This window comes from Acanthamoeba castellanii (assembly GCF_000313135.1).
Source record: "Acanthamoeba castellanii str. Neff unplaced genomic scaffold scf7180000084264, whole genome shotgun sequence".
Taxonomy (NCBI): domain Eukaryota; phylum Discosea; order Longamoebia; family Acanthamoebidae; genus Acanthamoeba; species Acanthamoeba castellanii.
In genome coordinates this window covers 1-15,249 of record NW_004457243.1, presented here as the reverse complement: position 1 = coordinate 15,249, position 15,249 = coordinate 1, and the positions used below count along the sequence as shown (strand labels likewise).

The 15,249-nt window shown below is 59.4% G+C and overlaps 4 protein-coding genes and 1 pseudogene across 4 annotated transcripts; 3 read left to right on the top strand and 2 right to left on the bottom strand.

Annotated features, from left to right (window-relative positions):
- Positions 1–113: 113 nt before the first annotated feature.
- Positions 114–3,396, bottom strand: ACA1_022080 (Ankyrin repeat RhoGAP domain containing protein; the record flags this gene model as incomplete). The annotated part of the gene is made up of 10 exons (XM_004332795.1): positions 114–244; positions 330–431; positions 537–654; positions 755–901; positions 966–1,142; positions 1,252–1,831; positions 1,979–2,160; positions 2,290–2,750; positions 2,872–3,063; positions 3,192–3,396. The coding sequence occupies 10 exons, from the start codon at positions 3,394–3,396 to the stop codon at positions 114–116; spliced, it is 2,295 nt and encodes a 764-aa protein (XP_004332843.1).
- A 670-nt stretch (positions 3,397–4,066) lies between these two features.
- On the top strand, positions 4,067–6,263 carry ACA1_022070 (uncharacterized protein; the record flags this gene model as incomplete). The annotated part of the gene is made up of 10 exons (XM_004332794.1): positions 4,067–4,198; positions 4,331–4,406; positions 4,603–4,747; positions 4,831–4,934; positions 5,001–5,168; positions 5,241–5,309; positions 5,367–5,492; positions 5,564–5,665; positions 5,735–5,806; positions 6,091–6,263. 10 exons carry the CDS (start codon positions 4,067–4,069, stop codon positions 6,261–6,263), a joined length of 1,167 nt encoding a protein of 388 aa, XP_004332842.1.
- A 327-nt stretch (positions 6,264–6,590) lies between these two features.
- Positions 6,591–10,196, top strand: ACA1_022060 (annotated as a pseudogene).
- A 1,593-nt stretch (positions 10,197–11,789) lies between these two features.
- On the top strand, positions 11,790–12,623 carry ACA1_022050 (CXCXC repeat protein; the record flags this gene model as incomplete). Its single annotated transcript, XM_004332793.1, has 1 exon — positions 11,790–12,623. The coding sequence occupies one exon, from the start codon at positions 11,790–11,792 to the stop codon at positions 12,621–12,623; it is 834 nt and encodes a 277-aa protein (XP_004332841.1).
- Positions 12,624–13,038: 415 nt separating this feature from the next.
- Positions 13,039–14,277, bottom strand: ACA1_022040 (uncharacterized protein; the record flags this gene model as incomplete). The annotated part of the gene is made up of 5 exons (XM_004332792.1): positions 13,039–13,321; positions 13,411–13,551; positions 13,684–13,766; positions 13,789–14,044; positions 14,177–14,277. 5 exons carry the CDS (start codon positions 14,275–14,277, stop codon positions 13,039–13,041), a joined length of 864 nt encoding a protein of 287 aa, XP_004332840.1.
- Between the last annotated feature and the right edge of the window lie 972 nt (positions 14,278–15,249).

Below are 15,249 nucleotides of genomic sequence, written 5' to 3'. Positions count from 1 at the left end.
CGTAGCGTCATCTCGAGCGGCAAGGGAGAAAATGAGAATAGAAACCACAACAAAAACGAAATTTTAGTGACGGGTATGTCTAGAATTATTGGAATTCATGGAATTCGCATAGTTCAGCTGTTGGTGGCTGGTTTGGCAAACTCGTCGAAGAGGGCGACGATGTCCTCCTGCTTGTTCTCCTTCGCGAACCACACCGCCGTCCTCTTGCTTTGATGCGTCGCCAGCGTCGCGTCCGCTCCCGTTTCTGTTGTCCTTCACATATGAGCCCGTGCTCGTGTCGCGTCGTGTCGTGTCGCGTGTGTGCCGTGTGAACGAACGCTGGCGCGTACCTAATAGCATGCGCACGATGCTGGCGTGGCCCTTCTCGGCAGCCATCATGAGCGCCGACTCGCCGTTCTTCGACTGCGTGTTCACCTCGGCTCCGTGCTCTGCTGCGCGTAGGACCTCAGCCACATCAGCCATAACATCATATGTGTTCTGTGTACGTCGTGTCGTGTCGTGTCGTGCATGTTGTGTGGGTGTGTGTGTGTGTGTACCGAGAATGATCTTGACGACGTCCGCGTAGCCCTCGTAGGTGGCGTGCATGAGCGGCGTCCCGCCCTTCTCCGTCCTCGCGTTCACATTGGCCCCGTGCGACAGCAGAATCCTCACCACCTGTCACCATCCTCCCCTTCAGTCCCCGCACGCCACACTCACCGCACGCACCGCGCGTACCACACACACACACACACCAGAGGAGGAAGATGGTTCTCACCTCGGTGTGGCCGCCCTGGGCGGCGTGGATGATGGGCTGCCAGGCGCAGCCCTCCTCGACCGCGTTGACGTTGGCGCCGTTGGCCAGCAGCCAGTTCACGATCGGCACGTTGCCCCGGATCGCCGCGAACATCAGCGGCGTCGCTTTCTGTCCACTCACCTATCAGGACACGTGTGCGTGTGCGGTGGTGCGTGTGCGTGTCGTTATGTACCTTTTCAGTGAGGGGTACGTCGACGGAGACGTCGGCGGCGCGGATGAAACGCTTGAGGAGCGGCAGGTGGCACTTCTCGACGGCGTACTTGATCCGCCGCCGCTTGTGCAGGCGCGCCTTCTTCCGCTTCTTCTTCGCCAGCTCCACGTCGAGCACCGCTATCTCCCGCGCGTAGTCCTGTACTCCCCCAACCCCCCAACGCCCCATCGTAGTCGTCAGTCGGTTTCGTGCTACCGCACACAACGCACGACCGACACGCACACAACACTTGGCACACACATCGTACCTCTTCCATGTCGCGCAGCTCCTTCATGAGGCGCTCGCACTCCTTGCGCCACACGTGAGCCGTGGGCTCCGCCTCTTCCTCGCCGCCCTCCTCCACGCCCTCCTCGCCGCCCACCTCCCTACCAGCTGCCGCTGGCGCCTCGTCCCTGGCCCCGCCCGCCACCTTCACGCCGCCGCCGCCGCCGCCGCCGCCGCTGCTGCTGGTCGTGGTCGTCGGTTTGATGACGATCTGGTGGTGGCGCTGGTGGGTCGTCGTCAGCTCGCCGCCGGTTCCACCACGCCGGCCCCGACCGCCTCCGCCGCCGCCCGAGTCCATCAATCCGGCCACGACCGAGGCGCCGGCGCCGGCGATGGAGGGGGCCGGCGGCGGCCCGCCAAAGTGGAGGTCGTAGAGGCCGTGCCAGAAGACGTCGTCGCGCTGAGTGGTCTGGTGGACGTCGCGGCACACGAGCGGCAGCGTGGCGAAGATCTCTCCGATGGGCAGGAACGAGTAGATGTGCTGCTGGATCTCGGTGGGCAGGAGCAGCAGCAGCGACTCGCGCTGCAGCGGCGACACGGCCGTCACCGCCGCGAAGCCGCCGCTGCGCACGGCGGCGATTGATGACGATGATAAAGTCGACGACGACAACCTGCTGACGTCATCGGACGACGACACGGCCGGCAATGGTGAAGACAACGATGACGAAGCCGATGACGCTCGGGATCGCGAAGTCGATGATGAGGAGGACGACGGCTTGGCGGCGTCGCGGCGTGTCAGTCCACGCGCGGAGCCCGCGCGGCTCTCCCGCGAGCCCTCTACCCCTTGATTGTCGTCATCGTCATCGCCATCGTCGTGGTCGGTAGACCCAGCCGCCGGCTCCTCTTCCACAACGAGCAGCCCCGAGTCCAAGTCGACGTCGCCCTCCGCATTCTGCAGCCTCAGCACCACCTGTCTCGCGTGTCGTGTCGTGGTGCGTGTCGTGTCGTGTCGTGCGATGGAAAGTCGGCAACGCGTGAGTGCGCGAGTGTACGTGGAGATTGGGACAAAGAGAGGGGGGACCTTTCCGTCGGGCGATTGCGTGGCGTAGAGCCGGGCGCGCACGGTCCCGCCCAGGCCGTGCGACACGACGACCGAGAGGGCCATCCGCATCTGCCGGCCCGACGACACCTCCGGCGACGGCTCCTCGACCACGCGCCACGACCACTCCTCGGCCCCACCGCCGCCGCTGTTCGCCGCCGGTGCCTCATCTCGGGCGTCGCTCGCCGGGAAGAGCCGGGCCGAGTGGGCGACGAGATCGGCGCACAGAGCGACGCACGACTTAAGGTGGAGGTCGACGTCGGCGTCATTAGCCGGGCTCGGGCTGGGACAGAGGACGGACGCGAAGGCGGCGAGTCGGAGCTCGGCGGGCGCGGCGGCGACCAGCAGGCGGACGAGTGCGGCGAGTGCGGCGCGGTTGGCGGGCGGCAGCCGCTGCACCAGGTCCGCGTACCGGGCCAGCCGCTCCTCCACCCGCCCCAGCCCTGCAACACGCACACGCACACGATCTTTGCTGAGCACGGCGACACGACACACGACACACGACACACGACACACGACACACGACACACGACACACGGTGGCGGCCAGGGGGGAGGGGGGTACGAGAGGCGTGGAGCCAGTGCGGGGCGAGGTCGTGGGTTAGTACGGGGTCGCGCGTGCGGAGGTGCTCCCGAACGAGGCGACACACGGCCCGCGTGTGCTGGTCGTCTTCGTCGGCGCCTTCGTCTTCGTCGTCGCCTTCATCGCCCTCCGTTGCCTCCTCGACCCGCGCCACAAAGGCGTTTTCCTCCTCTTCTGTCGCACCCGCTACACCAAAATATAAATGAATAAATAATAATAATGGCCAAGTAGAAATGAATTAAAATAAATAAATCAAGGCCTCAAATTGAAGCAAATTGATGGGGGGAAGAAAAGAAACTTACTGTGCTTGAGGAGGGCGAGGGCAGCGGCAAGGACGGGCTCGTGCTTCTTCGATCGCCCCTTCTTGATATCTGCTCCTTCCTCTTCACCGCCGTGCTCCTTCTCCTCGGTCTCCTTCTCCCTGCCTCCTGGCCCTGGATCTCGCCCTGGCGATAGATCATCCCCTCGCGGCCGCATCTGTGGTCGTCGCAGCTGTGTGGCCTCCATCCCTCTCCTCGATCTGTCCTTCGCCCTCGCACAGCAGCCAATCCAAGGCCCACCTGAGACTAAATAAGACAGAAACAGCATTTCCCTCCTTTTTTTAGAAGAGATATCTATTTTTCTCTGTACAACACTCCGTCTCTCTTGTTCACACTGCAGGGTACGATGGTGTTGGCCGCGAGGGAGTAGTAGAGCAGCGCCCGACAGGCGTCGTTCTGGCGTCATTGAACCCCTCGGCTCGGTTCTACGTAGTTCTCTCGGGCCTCCTCCAGCATTTGGCAAGTGGCGGCGACCGTCGCAGTGACCAGGCCGACGGGACATGTGTGGGGGGGGGGCGGCTCGGTACCCCCTTGTACGTGTGATTTTAGCGCCACATATCACAGACCTTCAGGCCACGCGTTATCGATGAGCGCCGCACAACTCTTTAACACCGGCAAGCGCCGGTCCCGGAGGGAGACGACCAACGACACCAGTGAACTGGTGGTCGCCCAACGGGACCTGCTGGATGTCACCGTGCTCAGGTCGCCAAGCCGAGGAGGACGGGCGGCACGACGGACCGATGACCGAGGCTAGCCAACAGGGCACGCGGCGGACACTGACCGACCTGCTGGGCGAACTCGAGTTCGCCCGGCTACTCTAGACACTGGGTCGGGCCTCTGCCGAAGGCAGCACCGACATGGACCGAATGACCGCCGGGGTCGTTGCCGTCCCCCTTGCCTCGCTGCCGCTTAATGCCAAGGCGCTCCTGGAGGACTACCCCGAGGTGGCGGCATGGCTCTCGAAGAACGGCCTGTCGCTCACCCTCACGGTGTCCATGGTCGTATTGCCTTTTTTCTTCTTACATTCGCATAAATGGACAGTCCAGATTCTCGCCAGGGACTGGCGCTAAAGCAGGAGTGATGGCCCATGGAACGAGCCTGAGCGCTGGAGCTCTGCACAGAACAAAACGCTCAATCGCGCGAAAAGATGGGAAGAGAGGGAGCGACCCATCCTCTTGATGGGCATTACCTGGTCCGGTTGGTCGCCCTCGCGATATTATTGTTCTTCCTCGACGCGACCTCTCAAGCGGGAACAGGTGAGTCCCCTTTCTGACCGCTGATGTTGCTGCAGGTTCAGCACGACTCACTCAATGACCCACTTCACAACAACAACGACTTGCCCACATAACAGCGGCGGCCTCTGTTACTCTGAGCGTGTGCTCCAACCCTGCAGTCTGCCGCTTCTCCCGAGTGAGCCACGCGCTCTGGGCAGCGACGGACAACAGCACAGTGCTCATCGAGGAGGGCTCCTACTCCGAAGATCTCGACTCCGCCTTCAGTTCCGCCGTGAGGATTATAGCCAACAATGTCACTCTTCTGTACGGCTGCCCATCTCATTCGTCCGTGGAGTAGACCGCTAAACATCTTCCACGTTTAACCCCCGCTTTCACGCACACGACAGCGCGCAGGGCCAAGTGGTGCTGCAGGGAAGCGGAGGTGACCAGTGGCTCGTGGTTGCTGCTCCTCTGTTCACCATCGACGGCTCCCTAACTCTTGTCGACCGAGGTGCGATGCCCAAGCTCCAGTACATCATTGGATATCACGCTCAACAAACTCGGTCCGCATTCGCAGGGATATCGATCAGCGAGGGCAGTACGCTGGTGCAAAAGGGTAGTCTCCACATCTCGGTCACCGCTGCTCTCAGGTCAGGAATCAAGGTGGACGCGGGGGCAACGTGGATCCAGGAGGGCAGTGTCACCATCACCTCGGGCAGCTTGGCTGAAGCGCAAATCTCCTTGTGTACCTCCTCGCCATTTGCCCTTATCTCTCCCTCTGGCGTGCAGTTTCCACTCAAAGCCATATGTTGCGCAGCCAATGGAATCCACCTTGAGAGCACTGGGGAGTGGCATCAGTACGGAGAGCTCACTCTGTTCTCCCACGGTGCCATCGGTAATAACCATCATCAGCCTTGTGTGTGTGTGTGTGTGTGTTGTAAAGGCTCCGATCTGTCCACTGAAGAGCATGCGAGACGTGTGTTCAACGCAGGAGTGTTGGCCTACGGATTGTGGAATCAGACTGGCCCAGCAACCCTCACAGTTGTCGGCGAGATCGATCGCCGCCCAGGTACCTTCGCATGACCACACGCCAAGCGGGAGGAAGAGTCATTTGAGCCTTGGTGTGCTTTCTCTTCGCAGGCCACCACAAGGGCGTGTTTGGCGAAGGGGTGCGGTTAGTTGGTCAGGCCACATGGAATCAATGGGGACCCCTCTCGATCTCGGCAATCAACGCCTCCACAGGTGCGCCCATCTCGGGCTGCTTGCCGCTAGTGTGACATAACCCCGTCATGTGTGCCTTGTTGTCAGCAGTGGTCTACGTGTCGTACAATTCGCTATGGCTGCAGTATGACAGCGCAGTCATGACCCTCGACTCTCCTATTGGTACGTGTGCTCTGCGCACGTGTGCTTCTGAGAGAGAGAGAGAGGGTAAGTATGTGTGATTGATCACCTGCACCGCTTGGTCTTGTGACAGCGGGTGTGCGGCTGGCCGGCGCATGGCAACAGGACGGGGACAGCACGATCAGCGTTGTCTGCGGAGATCACACCCACCCTTTTAATGATAACCGATGCGCAGGTTCACCCCTGCCTTCACGAGAGAACCCACACACACACACCCTTATTCATCTTATTTCGTTTCATGTTTGGGGTGTTGTTTTCACGTGCAGGTGTGTTGACATCTTCGGCCAGTGGGACCTCTCAGTGGGTTCAAAACGGAGCTCTGGACATTACACTCTCCGGGTCCAAAGCCATCGGTACAAGCTTGGCCCTTGCCGCCGAGACCTACCCTTTACCTCCACAAGCTCCGCACGTGCCTCACCATCGGGCTCTCTCCGTATAGGTGTAGAAGGAGCTACTCTGGAGTGGCACTCCATCGGACGTCGATCCTTTTAGACCCATAATCAGGCCACGGATACGGGTACCAACAAAAACCTCTAGGACGTGGGGTTGATGAGTGGACGTGTGCCAACCAACCAACCAATCAACCAACGACAATCGCAGACACGTCGCCCCTGGAGGCGAGCTTCGCAAAAACGATGGCAAGGCGCCGGCACACCACCTCACCGGACGGCCAGACGCCAAGGACCAGGCGGCTGGCGAGCACGTGTACGACGTCGTGAAGGTGCAGATGTTCATGACCTACCCTCCACGAGGCAATAGCACCGCCATGGAGCTGTGGCGTATGTTGTACCCCAACGGACGCTCGCTCGAGGCCTTTGGATCAGGCGAAGGTGGCACCCACTATCGCCTCTGCGCGTCAACGGCCCACAAGTTTGGCTCCAACGAGGCGGCCTATAGACTGACCGGCTTTCGAATGCACACCGCCCCGTGCGTCTACGCCCACCTCGAGCCCGCCGATGAGCCTGCTGCCCAACATCAGGCCGGACTCCGCTCGCGGAGGGGCTTGAACGCGGAGGCGTGGAGCTTGGGTATGCGTAAGGTGCTCGTCCTACGCACGGCCTTTCTCAACGCTCCCACCCTCACGGCGACGGCCAGTCTGTTCCCACCGATGGTGACCGACCTGGCCGCCGCCGTCGAGCGAATGAGCAGCGGCCGAGCGACTCTCCAGATTCGGTACGATCCCGGTTGCATCTACGTGGTGGACTACACGCTGGCACAGGCCAACGACTACAACAACAACAACCTCCAGTTCTTGGCCTCGGCCAAACAGAAAGCTGAGGTCCACCCGATCGCGGCCTGTCGCATCGATTCGGGCGAGTGGGCAACCTTCAAGCACTACATCACCGCCCTGCCGCCTTCCAATCTGCCTTTCGCTGGCTCGGCCGCCATGCCTGGCAACAACCTGCTGCTAAACGGCGACCAGGGTCTGTGGGTAGGGACCGGCACTCACGAGCTGGGCCACAACATGGGACTGCCGCATGCCAGCCGGGTGGACGTTGTCGCTCAGTCAGACTGGTACGAGTACGGCAATCCGTACGATACCATGGGAAGCGCGGAGGGCTTTCCCGGTCTTTCAGGCGGGCTACCAGGACGTGATGGGATGGATTCCCACCAAGGCCTCGTACCCGGTCGATGCCTACACAATCGACGATGGGCCGCCCACTGTGGCCACCTACACGCTGCCGCCCATCCACGCGGCCAACGGCGACAAGCTAAAGACCGTGCGCATCCCCACGGTTAGCGCCATCTACGGGCACTACGACAACTGGATCTATCTCAGCTGGTTCAACCTGGCCAGCCCCAGTCTTGCTCGAGGCGTACTCATCACCGAAGACAGCCTCTCCCTACGGACGGCAGCAAAACCGGCTCCACGGGTGAACGGAGCTTCCTGATAGACGCCGCTCCGGGCACCCTCTCGCTGCGAGACGGCATGGTCAACGCGGCGGCACCCTACGTCTACGGCATGGGAGGCCGCGCGCCGGTGCTGATCGAGGTCACGGCGAGCCAGGCCACGGCCGACGGTCTGCCTATTCGCATCACCCGCCTTCGCCCGAGTGGTGAGCGCATGGAAGGCCGCGGCTGCACGATCGCCGGATGCCAGCCCGGAGCCGACGTGCCGGTGCTGCAATGCGGGCAAACGCTCACCTGGCCAAGCCGCGGAGTGGTCGTGCGGCTGGACTCCAGTGTGCACCAAGCGGCGGTAGTCTCGGTGAGCCAGTGCAACAGCGAGCTGGGCGTCTTCCGTGTGTTTCCTGCAGGCCAGCACTACCACAGCAGTCCTCCGCGCGTTGGCGCCGACGACGCCACCTACGACGGGTGTCTGGGCATCGAGGTACCGGTCGGCCCCAATGAACCGATCTGGGCGGCGGTGAGCTCGAGCGCCAGTGAGACGACCGTCAGCTTGTCTTGCGGCTCCATGCTGCCCAACGCGAGGCGCCGCCTTCGCTTCGACGATACGGGCGCGGGCCTGTCGGGCCTCTACGAGCTCATCGGTCCAAAGGCGTGGCTTGACAACGAGCACGTGGCCAACTACGAGCGGCGTCTGACCTACGACACCCAATGGCGAGGCGATGTATACCCGCTCTACTCGGACAGCAACCGGTATGGGTTCCTGTCTATCGTTCGTGAACAAAGCGAGAGCCCGGTCCAGTGGAACGGTCGGGCCTTGACCAACGACCGCACGGCGATCATCCGAGTGCGCCACGCGTGCCCTCGCGGCATGTTCTCGCCCGCGGAGAACCAGTGCGCCGCTTGTCCGGCCTACATGACCACCGACAGAGCTGGTGCTGTGGCCATCAGCGAGTGCAAGTGCCTGCAGGGACACGGCAGGGACGCCAACGGCGACTGCCAGCCCTGCCCGGCCAACACCTACTCGGCCGACGGAGTCACCTGCAGGGCCTGTCCCAATGGCGGCACGAGCCCTCCGCAGAGCCGGCTGGTGTCGTACTGCGAGCCGACGCTGCCGGTAGGCTACTGCTCGCGATTCGTCATCGCCAACATGACGACCGCGTGGTACGGGAACGACATGGACGGCGTCTACGAGTGGGACGGGGCCTCTGTCGCCGATTTTCCCACCTATCGCCAGACCACTGGCTCTCTGTGCCTGGGTCCGTGGTTTCACCGTACCATCTTCCGGAACTGCGCGACGGGGGCCTTTCCGTCCCCCGTGGCACTCTGGACCGGGGGTCAGAGTCCGCCGCAGACCTGGACCGGCGAAATGGTGTACAGCTTCGACACGGCGACCCAAGGGTTCAACACACAGGACTGGGGTCTGCTGTTCAACCAGCCGGGCTACCCGCCACTCTCCATCACGTGCCTGCCCGAACCGGTTGAACAGGAGAGAGCGCCCGAGTGGGTGGACCCCCCGCAGGACTTGGTCCTCAGCGGAGCCGCGGGCGACATCCCGATGGGCACCTACACCCTCGTGGGAATCAACTACACTGCGCCGGTGTACGTCCTGAACGGGATGTACCTCGCCTGGCACAGTCCCACGCGGACCTGGGGCTTCACACAGGCGCCCGACCTGGACGGCACGGAGAGGTGGGCCGTCGCTGGTCCCATGGCAGGGCAGCTGCGGGTCGGCTCGACTCTGGCCGTGCGGGTGTTCGACGCCGCATCCCAATCGTTCTCCCTGGCGGCCTCTATCATGATCACTACTTCGCAAGATCAGCAGGCAACCACCCCGTCCGCATCTCCGACCTCAACGACGTCAGTGTCCCCCAGCCGATCCGCGTCTCCGGTGGCTGCGCTAAGCTCTCCTTCGTGGTCTCCATCGCCAACGCTACCACCACCGAGTCAGTCGCCAACGCCGTCTGCCACGTCCACGCTTTCGCCTGCTGCTGCGTCGTCTTCGCAATCGCCAACGCGCTCTGCCACGGCCGTCGGGTCCGCGACCTCATCGCCCACGAGCTCGCCAGCCCAGGTGTCACCGGCCACACCATCGCCCACACCATCACCAACCAGATCGCCCTCGCGCTCAGCGACACAGTCGCCCACGGCATCAGCCACCCGATCTCCCTCGCCGTCATCCACGCCGTCAAAGTCGCCCTTCTCCACGACGTCACCCACGCTCACTCCTTCCCAAGGCGGGATCCCGGGACGCCTCCGGTGGCGGTGGTGGGTCTCTCCGCTCGTAGCCGTTGCGGTGGCCGTGCCAGTGGCTCTCCTCGTGGTGGCTGCCGTCGCAGTGGTTGCGCTGGTTCTCGTGTGGAAGTATAATAGCCTCAAGGCACCGGAGCCGCTGCGCCGAAGGACATCGGTGGCCTGCTCCTCCTCGTCGACACAGCTCCACGACACCCCAATCACCCAGCAACAGGTCAACGACATGTACTCTCCCCAGGCCTCGGGCTTCGTCCATAGCGGCAGCTCTTGAATGTTGCGCCTGCGTTTCGAAGTGTAAGTGACCATCATGGCTCAAGGCCAAATTTCACAGGGTCACTAATCATCTTCAGTGGGATTCAATCCCAACGTAAGAGATAAAAGGAGATGTTTAGGTATTCACTTTAATGAAAGAAAGACCAATAAAATAAATAAAGCTTGATGCCTTGGAATTAAAGAAACAATTCCATAGTGATACAAGAATTGATCATCCAGATATTGTTTGCAAAGATCAATACAAAGATACAGCTACCAAATCAATTTTTCAATTGAATGCACAAGGTGGGGCAGAAAGTTGATTCATGATTTAAATGCAAAAGCCATAATATCTGAAAGTTACATGATGACACAGATGGTCCCTTTTTTTCAAACAGTTATCTTCTAAAGTTTGCCAGAAGGAGGTCTCTATTGTCCTGAATGTGCAAAACCATTCAAGTACAATGATGCCAAGAGCTTAAAAACAAACACACATGAGGCATCACCAAACCAAAGAAATGAAAATTGTATTTAAAAGGATCATAGGATAAATAAAAGTTTATCCAGACATCAACCAATAGCATTTGTAATGATGATTAATGGCAGTGAGATGATAAGTCATGTGGATATAAATGCAGGTAAATCATTTGTGGCAACATTGGAAAATTAATGGAAGATCTGAATGATGAATCCTTTAAAGAAATATATAGATTAAAAATCAAGGAGTTATTCAAAACCAAGTGCATGTACAAATTAGAAGTAATTCCTCATTTGATGAACTCAAAAATTTCATCTGCAAGGGGAATCAGATAATGAAATTAGATTATGGAACTTCCTGCCACCAAATGTTAATTTAAATGGATTTGCACAGATGATGGGTTTGAAAACACAAAAGGAAGATACAGTTTTACCAGATATAAATCATTTTTATACTTCATTAAGGATTATGGCATGCAAAGAGGAAGACTATCAAAAAGCATTAAGTCTGTGGGATAAAGAAGGGTTCACAACCTTTAAAGAATGTCTTATCTATTACTGCAAATTAGATGTCCAATTATTGATGGAAGCAATGAATAGATATTGAAAAATGTTTATGAAAGATACTTTTTTCTTACTCACAATGTTCACCAGAACATGTCTATCCAAACAGACACATAGAGTGTGTACAATTTCACACTGTCACTTTTTAATGAGTACTCTGTTTGTATGTCTAACTGTTATTTCCTTTTTGTTTCTACTGTCCTTGAATAAAGGGGGAAGTAGTCTTCTCTCATCATTCATCACTCTTCTTACATCCTCCTTGGGGTTCGAATCCTATAATTATTAAAAGCCAGCTGGCTTTTGGCTGGCAGTGTGCTGATCGCCACTCCAGCCACCTTCCTTTCCACGGTGTGGCATGCAAATAAGCAAACTGGAAAAATAACTTAAAACCAGCTTTGTGCTGAAGGAAGCAAATGCGAAAAGGTGTGGACTTCGAAGGGGTGTTTGTTAACCTGAACACCCAAACAAGCGTACCATGGTGAGCAGTACACGGAACTTAGGCTATCTGGCGGTGTTCCTCTTGGCCATCTCGGTCGGCCTAAGGGTCAGCGCCCAGTTTATGGCGTGCACGATGGGCGTCCCCCTTGGCCAGCCCCTCACCTGCGTCAATGGCGGATCATTGGTCCAGTACCCCGACGAGAACTATGGCTGCGCCTGCCCCAACGCCTGCTCGGATGGCTACACAACCCAACCCGACTGCTCCTGTACAAGCACCTGCCCTTTCGGTGTCTTCAACCCTGACTGCACCTGCGACTGTACCGCCGGCATGCTGTGCTTCAATGGCGGGACCCAGACTGATGCGTGCCTTTGCGAGTGTAATAACACCTGCCTGCGTGGCTCGAGAAACATGGCGTGCGGCTGTTCTTGCCCCGACTGCGCCAACGGCGGCATACTCAACCCGGCCGACTGTTCGTGCGAGTGCGCCAACGAGTGCCCCACCAATTCGGTGCGCGGCCCTGACTGCTCGTGCGAGTGCAAGCCGTGTACCAATGGCGGCGTACAAAACCTGGACGACTGTTCGTGCGACTGCCCCAATGAGTGCCTCAACTATGGCGTTCGCGGCCCCGACTGCTCGTGCGAGTGCCAGCCGTGTGCCAACGGCGGCATACTCAACCTGGACGACTGTTCGTGCTCGTGCTCCAATGAGTGCCTCTACGGTGGCGTGCTCGGCGCTGACTGCGCGTGCTCATGCTCGATGTGGTGTCACAACTCCGCGGTGCGCAACCCGGACTGCTCGTGCACGTGCTGCGAACAGGACGGTTGGCGTGACTCTTGCGTGTGCATAAACGACGGAGTTCGTAATGCCACCGACTGCTCGTGCTTCTGCCCGCACGAGTGCACGACCCCACACTACACGAATAGGTGGACCGACTGCGCCTGCACTTGGGACGGGACGGCAAGGTGAGGGCCGCGTCTCGGTCAACCGAAAGAGTAGTGATAAAGCATCATAATAGTAATAGAAATATATTGACAAGTGTCTCCTTTTGCAAGACGGACCTTGGAAGCTAATCAATGTGCCAGCACATTGATTTCACCAATTTCACCTTACACTGTATGGACAAACAGATGGACAATTTTTCCTCCTTCGCTCCACCCTTGCTCCGCCTTCGTCCGCCGCTTGGCGACCACGCTCATGGTCGACTGCTGCTCGTGGTCGCCTGCCGCTCGTCGCCGAAGTCCGCCGCTCGTGGTCGTCGTCTGCCGCTCGTGCCGCTCATGGTCGTCGCCGAAGTCCGCCGCTCGTGCCGCTCATGTGTGGACGCCACAATTCACTTCGAACTTTGTGTTGCGCCATGAAGGTATCAACGAGAACGAAGACATCAACGGCGGTGGTAGCAGCAGCACCAGCAGCGACGATGACAATGAGAAGGACAGAAAGAGGGCACCCTCACCAAACACGAAGGCATCCAACAAGGCCACGAAGACAACCTGAGCGGCTGCGCCTGCTCCTGCGGACGACGACCACGAGCGGCGGACTTCGGCGACGAGCGGAGGGCGACCATGAGCAGCAGGCGACCATGAGCGGCGGACTTTGAGGGGATCGGCAGCATGTCGATCAGCTGCAGGCCACCGTTGAAAGTACCGGTCACCAGGTAGTTGTCCCTGTGGTGCCGATCGGATCCAACGCAACACACACCCCGGCCGAGGTCAGTGCGGTCTGCAGTTGGGTGGGCGCGTGGAGAGACGCGTACCATGCAGTGAGCTTGGCGTCGTGTTTGGTCACCTGCACCTCCTTGGTCTTAGACGTGGACTCGTCTAATCGGAAGAGATTGACGGCCAGCGTGTTGGAGCAGGCGATCATCTTTCCGTCGGGCGACAGCGCGCTGAAGTATCTTCTCTCTCGCATTCATCGCTCTTCTTACGTCCTTGGGGTTCGAATCCCACTGAGTAGATGATGAGTGACCCTGGGGCAACCTGTGCTGTTGCTGCTGCTGGTGCTGCCGAGGGCGTAATCGAGAGCCAACCTGAGCTGGTAGTAGTCGACGATGCTGTAGCCGTCGTCCGAGCTGTTGACGAAGGGTGCGCCAGACTCAAGCTTGGCCGACACCTGCGAGCAGCGGCACACAAACGGGAGGCGGCTGGTAGCACTGGAGCGACGAGTTGAGGCGCAGGAGCGAGCTGGAATGCGGTCCGCCGGTGACGCGGTCGACGGCGCGCTGCAGGTCCGGAGTCAGGGCCGATGTGGCGCCTTGGCCTTGAGACTCGTTCTTGAGCACGCGGACGCCGGCTTGGAAGTCGATCGAGTTGGCCGAGGGGAAGAAGTACCCCGCGTCGATGACCTCACGGTAGGTCAGAGGGCCAGCCGCTCCTCCACCCGCCCCAGCCCTGCAACACGCACACGCACACGACCTTTGCTGAGCACACGGCGACACGGCGACACGACACACGGTGGCGGCCAGGGGGGAGGGGGATACGAGAGGCGTGGAGCCAGTGCGGGGCGAGGTCGTGGGTGAGTACGGGGTCGCGCGTGCGGAGGTGCTCCCGAACGAGGCGGCACACGGCCAGCGTGCGCTGTCTGTCGTCTTTCTCGGCGCCTTCGCCTTCGTCGTCGCCTTCATCTCCCTCGGTTGGAGGCCGCCTCCTCGACCCGCGCAACAAAGGCCCTCTCCTCTTCTGTCGCACCCACTACGAAAATATAAAAATAATTCATAAATAATGATGAGAAGTAGAAAGGAATTAATTTATAAATAAAATAAACCAAGGCGTATTGAATTAAAGCGAATTGAGGGGTGGGGGAAGAGAAGAAAAAGAAACTTACTGTGCTTGAGGAGGGCGAGGGCAGCAGCAAGGACGGACTCGTGCTTCTTCGATCGCCCGTTCTTGAGATCTGCTCCATCCTCTACTCGGGACCGGCCGGTCTCCTTCTTCTTCACCGCCGTGCTCCATCTCCATCCTCTACTCGGTCGGTCTCCTTCTCCCTTCCTCCTGGCCCTGGATCTCGCCCTGGCGATCATCCCCTCGCGGCCGCATCTGTGGTCGTCGCAGCTGTGTGGCTTCCATCCCTCTCCGCTCTCTGTCCTTCGCCCTCGCACAGCCAAGACAGTAAAAACAAAGAAAACCATTTCCCTTAGTTCCGGAAAAGAAAATCATTCTCTCTTTTAACGCTCAGATGACGATGCACCATAGAAGATGAAGATGATAGAAGCAACGCAACTTCAGTGGTCGTCATAACCTGTGTATAGGAGGGCTAGAAATGAAGATTTCTTTTGGATGACGAGGATTCGATTTACAAGGCCTCTGGCGGCCACTCGGGTACGGTCTTCCAGGTGTCCTCGAAGAGCGGGTTGGACTGGCAGCGGTTGTGGAGGGCCGCCAGGCTGGGGTCCGACATGACCTTGCCGAACACGCCCGCCGCCTTCTCCTGGAGCGTCATCCGCGCATTCCGCAGCGCCCGCTGGCGCCACCAGAGCACCGCCACCGCGGCCCCGACCACCGCGGCCGCCACCAATGCCGCCCCGACGCCGCCCGCCGCCAGGGCCGCCACCAGCGCGGCCGTCCCGTCGTCGCCGTCGGCACCACCTCCCACCGCC